Consider the following 7,966-nt stretch of genomic DNA (forward strand, 5'->3'; position numbering starts at 1 on the left):
AAGGAAGGAAGGAAGGAAGGAAGGAAGGAAGGAAGGAAGAAAGGAAGGAAGGAAAGGAAGGAAGGGGAAAGCAGGAAAAGAAAAGGAAGGAAGAAAAATAAAAGGAGAAAGAGAGAGGGAGGGAGGGAGGGAGAGAGAGAATTAATGTTTCGCGGGGGCGGGGGGAGACATCAAATAATCAGGTGACCTGGTGAGGAAACTTCCCTCAGTTAGAGGACTGCATTTTTTTAACGTGTCCATTTTTCAAAGGTAGTGTTATTAGATGGGTGGGGGCGGGGAGTGTAGCAGGACAGCAGAATAGGAAGTGCTGCTGTGGCGGGCAGCCAGCCTCTAGCCGAGTGTACCCCCACGCTGGGAAGTGGCGGCAAGTGGCGCCAAGAGAGAAAGGTTCAAGCAATAGACTGACGTGGGCAACTCTTCCAAGATCCTTGCTTGGGTCAGAGGGAACCTAAAGGCGAGTCATCCAAACAGATTGCTATCATCCAATCAGATCGGCGGATCGGGACACCGCCTTTGGTTGTCGTAGCAACGAGACGCACAAGCTTTCTAGGGCGCCCGTGGCGGTTTGGTTTGGGCCCAACTCATGTCGCGACAGAAGGTAGGACTCTCACCAATCCGATGATGTTGATTGTTCTTGATGAAAGGAAACCGCGGAGGGATTCAGAAGGGGAAGGTTGGGTGCAGTAATTAGGGGGAATTAAAAAAGAAAAAAGAAAAAGAAAAAGAAAAGAACACGCTGGACTTTCTTAGGACTGCAAGTCCCGACATGCCGTGCGCCACATACACACGCTCCGCGAGAGCGCTGTGCTGGAGGGAATTTACTGAGTCTAGATTTTAAATTGAACCCAGCGATTTCTGTGGCTCTCAGATACTTTCCTGACTTAGAGAAACCACTAGAGATTCTTTCATCCCCGGTTTGCATGCCCGTCATCCATCGGTCTGTTCGTCCATCCATTCATCCACCCATTCATCCACCCAAAAAGCTCCGTTAGTGACTTTTCCAAGCCCAGTACTATCTGAACCTCATGAGACTCGAACAGACAAACCCTGATTTTAAAACCAGGAAAAATGGGATCTAATGAAGAAAAATGAGTCTCCTTAGAATCCAGCATTCTGCTTCTTATTTCGTGTTTGGACATTTCAGAATGCCACCTCTGTTTCTTTTCCTCTCAGAACAAAAAGCGAATCTACCAGTAGAGTGCCGTGAATTTCCTCCCTTTACTGGGCTTCTTTATTCCGTCTAATGTCTGTCTTTCCTTCTAGACTCCAGGGTCGACTTGCTCCCTAATACTGAACCCCAGCGCCAAGCACAGAGCTTGCACACACTTATCACTATTGGGTGACTGACTGCTGTTGATCAAGTTAGAGAAACTAAGGCGCTGACTGACTCCTTTGTTTCAATGCCTTCATCAGCAAATCCTTCTCTTTTAACTTTGTGAATATATATTGAACTTATTCCCTCCACTTCCACTACCACTGTGCTAAATCATCATGACTCACTTCTTAATTGAAGTGACACTCTTTCAATACACAGGCTAGGAGACTATTACAATGTCATCAACGGAACCCAAACTAACATCTACTGCAGTAGCCCTTTTCGTTCGGCCTGCTTCCCTTTGACACTGAATGACTGAGGCAGCCCCATCTTGTTCTGACTGCATTTTGTGTTTGCTTAGACAGTTCTCAGCCCTCTAAGCCCATCCCCCACAGAGGTCATGTCTGTCTTGGCAACACATTGAGATTTTCATGGCTTTGACCATGTGTGTTAGCATGTTGTCTAGGCTCTGCCCCACAGTTACCTGGCAACAGCCAGGTATGCCTGACTCACTATAAAAGGGGCTGCTTGCACCCTCTGCTCTCTTGCTTTCTTGCTCTCTGTCCTCTTGCTCCTTCCTGCATCTCTCCATTTCCCTTCTCCCCTTTTTCCATGTGCTCATGGTCAGCTTCTACTCCTTTACACTCTCTCTCTCTCTCTCTCTTTCTCTGTCTCTAATACCCTCTCAGCTCCCCTCCCCATGCTCTCTATGCTACTCTATTCTATACTACACCATTGTGTGGCTGGCCCCTCAGGGGAAGGGATACCTCAGGATGGGCCTGCAGAGGCACTCCCCTCCCCCACACCTGACTGTACATCCACCAAACACATCCCTTCTCTTTCTTAATTTCTATAAAACACAACAGTAAGGGTCCATGATTCACTGAAGACACCCCAGGCTCAAACAGTATGTAAACACAAAGAGTGTTTTATTCTGCAGAAGTTCAGCATGCTGGGTCCCCATCACCAAGACAGAGAAACACCAAGTGAGCTCGAAGGCTCGATTTAAAGCACATTGGAATTCCAGGGTAGATGGGCTTTATCTTCCTCTATCTCTAGGCATTCCAGAACGTGAAGGCTGGAACCTGGGTTTTTTTTTTTGTTTTTTTTTTTTTTTTTTTTTTTTTTTTTTTTTGTCTTGCTCAGGCTTGCCTGAACTTGCCCAATTATTAGGCTTAGTCTTCTTAACTGCCAGTTTGAAGTCTGTCGTGGAATCAGCCTAGCCCTCTCACATGGTCCAGTTGTATTAACCAAAATAAAGTAAAATAACTAGAAAAGATATAAGTCAAAAATAATTGGCATGTTTTGTCTAAAATAATTACTATGCTCTTCCAGAAATGTGTTTTAAGGTTACTTTGACATTCATCTAACTTTGGTAAATTATGGTCTTTGTGGATGTGGTGGTTTGAATGTGCTTGACCCAGGGAGTGGCACTAATAGGAGGAGTGGCCTTGTTGGAGGAAGTGTGTCACTGTGTGGGTGGAATTTGAGACCCTCCTCCTAGGCATGTGGGAGCCAACCTTCTCCTGTTTGACTTATAAAATGTAGAACTCTCAGTTCCCCCACAGTCATGACTGCCTGGATGCTGCCATGCTTCCTGCCTCGATGATAATGGACTGAACCTCTGAACCTGAAAGCCAGCCCTAATGAAATGTTGTTCTTTATAAGAGTTGCCTTTATCATGGTGTCTCTTCACAGCAGTGAAAACCCTAAGACAGAAGTGGGTACCAGGGACTGGGATATTACTGTGTTAGGCCTGACCATACTCTTGTTTGGAAGAATGTGGATTTCTGGATTTTGGATTTGGAAAGCAGTGAAATGCTTTATGTAGGGCTTAATGGGCCATCCTAGTAGGAATATGGTAGACTTTGTTGCCGAGGGTGATTTGAACTGTGGAAGCCTGGCTCTAGATGTTTCAGAGGAAAAGAATTTTAGTATGTGGCCAAGAGACTGCTCTTGTGCTATTTTGGTGAGTAATGTGGCTGCTTTTTGCCTGTGTCCGAAGAGTCTGCCTGAGGCTAAGGTTAAGTGAATCAAATTAATTACATTGACAACGGAGGTCTCAAAGCATACCAGTTCAGACTGCTGTGGTTTAGCCTCATGAAGAGTGTTTTTGACGAAGCAGAGCACGTTTAGAAAGAAAAAATAAAAAACGTGTGGTTCAAGTAATAAAAAGGCACCAGGAAGTGCAAGGGAGCTGAATCCTGTGTTCAAGGAGATAAACAGATTAAGAGAGTGGTGACCTCGGGGCAAGATCCCGCCCAGCTAAGCTTATTGTTTATATGTTTGCATTTGAACAAGGAATAGTTATATTATGTTAGGCATTATTGCCTGGTTATTGTTTTCATTTGGACTTTTTAATCTGGAATAAACTACAATCCAGATCTTGAGGCTTTTATCCAGGTCTTGAGGAATAGTGGCCATGAAAAGCTTTGGCCCAGGCATGGTGGTACACACATTTAGTTCTAGGAAGCAGAGTCAAACAGATCTCTGAGTTCAAGGCCAGCCTGGGACAGAGCAAGTTCTAGGTGAAGAAAAACTTAAGTACAGCCATGGTGGTACATGCCTTTGATCCCAGCATTCTGGAGACAGAACCATGCAGTTCTCTGAGTTCAGGGTCAATCTACAGAGCAAGTTCCGGGACAGCCAAGCTTAGGCAGTGAAGGAGTTGGAAAACAGAAAGCTCGTGATAATGAAATAGAACAAGGGAGCCATGTTCTACTTCCAGCAAGCAGCAGAACTCAGCAGCTTGGGCCATGTGGCTCTGGCTTTACAATTGATGCTGGTTAGCTGGAGCTAAGAAAATAGCAGTGATTAAGAAGACACCAGCATCACTGAGGTGAAATCTTCCGGCAGCACAAAGAAGCTGTGTTCCAGAGATAACCAAGGTTGTACCTGGTGCTGCAGCTGAACTTGGTAATGTGTAAGAGTCACCCAGGTGGTACTGATTTTGAAGGGATGAAGGGGTCATAGAGAGCAGCTGAGGCTTGGCACTGTGAGAGGTCATGGAAGGCCATTGGAGAAAGTGTAACCTCAGCTGTAGTTGATGGCACAGGACTGAAGAGGTCATGCAAAGGATTTGAGGCTTGGCACCATGAAGAGAGCCTATGAGAGGCTATTGGAGAAACCTAGTTCAGTGGGAGACCCCAGTGTATTGGAGATGCTAGTACCATGGGATGATCACCAAGAACAGCAGCTGCAGTGTAGTGGATCAATCTGAGCTTAGAGTGCTACAGAGGGCAGAGCTGGAGAAGTGATGCCAGCCCTTTGGAGGAGCCCAGAAGATCATGGGTGGATCCCAGACATTGAACCAAGAAGCTGTAACATTGAAGTTGCCTTGAAGACCCCAAGATGTTCAAGATGCCAGAGCCATGGGATATCTGCTGAGGCAAGCTGCTAATAGGGAGTGGAACCAGCCAAAGAGAATTGTGCGGCAGGCAACAAAGATGAAAGGAGTTGAAGATCCGAAGAGCGCTTTGACACCACTTGTGGAGATGCAGAGTTTGGAGTTTGCCCAGCTGGTTTTTGGTCTTGTTTGGTCCAATATTTACTATTACATTTTGGAATGGTAGTGTATATCCTGAATGATGTTTGAGGTATGTGATCTGCTTTTTGATTTTGACTTTATAGGGGATTACAGTGATTGAATGAATCTCAGAAAAATCTTTGAACCTTGGACTTTTAACATTGTTGAGACTGCTATAGACTATAGAGACTTTTGAAGTTGGACGAAATGTATTTTTTATTATGCTATGGGTAGGTATGGTCCCTAGAGACTCTTGTGTTTGAACAAGCCTATAGAGGCCAGGGAGTGGAATCTGATGGTTTGTATATTCTTGGCCCAGTGAGTGGCACTATTAGGAGGTGTGGACTTGTTGGAGTAGGTGTGTCACTATGAGTGTGGACTTTAATACTATAGTTCTAGCTCCCTGGATGTCTTCTTGTAGAGGCCTACAGACGAAGATATAGAACTCTCAGCTCCTCCTACACCATGCTTGCCTGGATGCTGCCATGCTCCCACCTTGGTGATAATGGACTGAACCTCTAAACCTGTAAGCCAGCCTCAATTAAATGTTGTCCTTATAGGAGTTGCTGTGGTCATGGTGTCTGTTCACAGCAGTAAAACCCTAAGACACCTGGGGAGATGGTTTAGTGGGTAGAGTGCTTTCTGTGAAAGAGTGAGGACTGCAGTTAGAATGCCCAGAACCAAGATAAAGCTGGGCATGGTAGCACCCTTCTGTAAGCCTAGTCCTCCTAGGAAGAGATAGTAAGTGTGGGCAGGGGAATCTCTGGAAACTTGAGTGCCAGCTTGCCTGGCATACAGACTAGGAAACCGCAAAAGAGACTCATCTCAAACAAGATGGAGGGCAAACACTGATAGTCAGGGCTGTCCAGTGACCTCCACATATGCAGCAAGGCCGTGTGCTCTTTGTCTCTGCCTCTGCCTCTGCCTCTGCCTCTGCCTCTGCCTCTGCCTCTGCCTCTGCCTCTGCCTCTGCCTCTGCCTCTGCCTCTGCCTCTCTCTTCCCCTCTCGCACAGTTTTTTGTGGTGTCAGGCAGAAATAAATGTAAAACATCTCCAAAGAACTAGAACCTGACGACCATGATAGGTGAATAACATAATAATTACCAGTGAAAGATGGTTTTCAGTGAATTTCATAGTATTTCCATAGTTATGTAAGAAAAGATGCCTGAAGTAAAAAATGTTTAAATAAAATACTTACTAGGGAACAGCAGACTCTTTACCCCTTTTGGTATAGGACAGTTATAAGAACCTATAGTAACATCATTGCTTAAAACAAATTTTTATAGTCGGGTAGTGGTGGCACACACCTTTAAACCCAGCACTTGGGAGGCAGAGGTAGGTGGATTTCTGAGTTTGAGGCCAGCCTGGTCTACAGAGTGAGTTCCAGGACAGCCAGGGCTACACAGAGAAACCCTATCTGGAAAAACCAAAAAAAAATTATTACTTAAAAAAAATAATTGTGTGCACAAGCTTCATGATATATGTGTGGAGGTCAGAGGACAAGTTTCAGGAGTCCATTTTCTCTGTCCGGCATGTGGGTCTCCAGGATTGAACTCAGATAGTCAGGGTTGGTTGCAAGCACCTTTACACACTGAGCCATCTCGCTGGCTTCAGCAACATCATCTTTAAAAGTTGAAACAGGAAATGTCCTTTAAGGTCAGGCACAAGTCCAGGATGTTTGCACTCAGTACTTTAAGTCAGCATCAGCACCGTATGAAGGTTTAGATACTGCAGCTGAGCAACACAGGTAAATAAAAGACATAGATAATAAGTTCTTTGCAGATGCAGTCTAGGCTAGATTAGACCAGATTAAAAATAAAGGCAGGTTTAGTAGATGCAACTCCTGGGCGGGTTTACCTGTTCCAAGGAATGTGGTTGCGGAAATTGTGCACCCAGGCTGAGAAACGGGTGTTTTATAGAACTTAGGCAAGGGGTTGTGTCGTGCCAGCCAGGAGCTGGGATTGTGCCCATGTATGATCAAAAGCTGAGCCCCTGGGTAGGCACTCTTGTGTGAGCTTCTGGAAATGTAGCTATGTAGAGAGGTGATGACATGTTAGCCCAGAGTGTAAGTGTGGGCGGGATTGATGGAAGGGGGCAGATGCTGTTTCTCAGTTTATGTGGGCAAGCAGGGGTTCCAGCCGAACGATAGATATCAAAAAGGAGGGAGAAAATGTGCCTTTGTTTATAGATAAGATGTATTTACATAGAGAATATGAGGGAATCCATAAGCTCCCGAATTGTTAGTTCAACAATGGTGCTGACCGCAGGTTACTACACACTAATCGGTTTTTGCTTCTGCTTGTATCTATTTCCAATGGAACAAGCTACCCTAAGTCTAGTGGCTTAGGAACCTTGTTACCTAACTGGCCTGGTGGGCAGAAGTATGAAATGAGGTGTTGAGCTGGCAGAAGCCATCTAGGAAAGGCTATGGCAAGCAAGTGAGTTTTCTGGAGCTGGATCACCATATTGCATGGCTGTGATGGGTGCAATCTGGAGAGGCACAGCCCAGAGACTTCATCCCAGGATTGCTTCTCGTTGCTGATGTGCCTTTTGGACATAATTACATAGTCCAATGATTCCTGGGCATCATTGGGCAAATTCCCTGCTGATCAACATGAAGATGAACTTTCATGAATTAATGCTGTCTGGATGAATTACTGACCTTATGAAATTCCTAATTTGATTCAAATAATTTTGGGGAAAAAGTTTAAGGAGATGGTTTTAGTTGTTTTGCCAGAGAGACGTAATAAAGTTAGAATCAAGAATAGAATGTGCTCCCTCCTCATAGAATGGTAAGTAAAGGCTGAACAATAAGGAATGCAATGAGCTTTCATAAATTACACTAAGAAGAGAAATAGGCTTGGGACAGATGTGTGATCAAGGAAAAACATTCATTCTAGATCAGGTCCAAGGATGAGGCCACAGATGTGCACTATGATAAAGCAAGGTCATGTAAAACTTGCTTTGAACACTTTATAGAATTCATTATAGAATGAAACACTGCTCCTGTATCTCCCCTTTTTTTTTTTTTTTTTTTTTGGTTTTTTGAGACAGGGTTTCTCTGTGTAGCCCTGGCTGTCCTGGAACTCACTCTGTAGACCAGGCTGGCCTCGAACTCAGAAATC

The 7,966-nt window shown here is 44.8% G+C and overlaps 1 protein-coding gene across 2 annotated transcripts in view; it reads left to right on the forward strand.

The window, feature by feature from the left end:
- Nucleotides 1-527: 527 nt before the first annotated feature.
- Nucleotides 528-7,966, forward strand: part of Ttll9 (tubulin tyrosine ligase like 9) — a 44,294-nt gene continuing 36,855 nt past the window's right edge. The window contains exon 1 of one of the 2 annotated variants that reach the window (XM_021156838.1): nucleotides 528-598. In XM_021156838.1, coding sequence (XP_021012497.1) covers nucleotides 584-598 — 15 coding nt within the window. In that variant the 5' untranslated portion in view covers nucleotides 528-583. The remainder of the gene's footprint in view (nucleotides 599-7,966) is intronic. The other variant, XM_029474733.1, reaches the window with a different exon arrangement.

The sequence above is a fragment of the Mus caroli genome, chromosome 2 (genome assembly GCF_900094665.2).
Source record: "Mus caroli chromosome 2, CAROLI_EIJ_v1.1, whole genome shotgun sequence".
Lineage (NCBI taxonomy): Eukaryota > Metazoa > Chordata > Mammalia > Rodentia > Muridae > Mus > Mus caroli.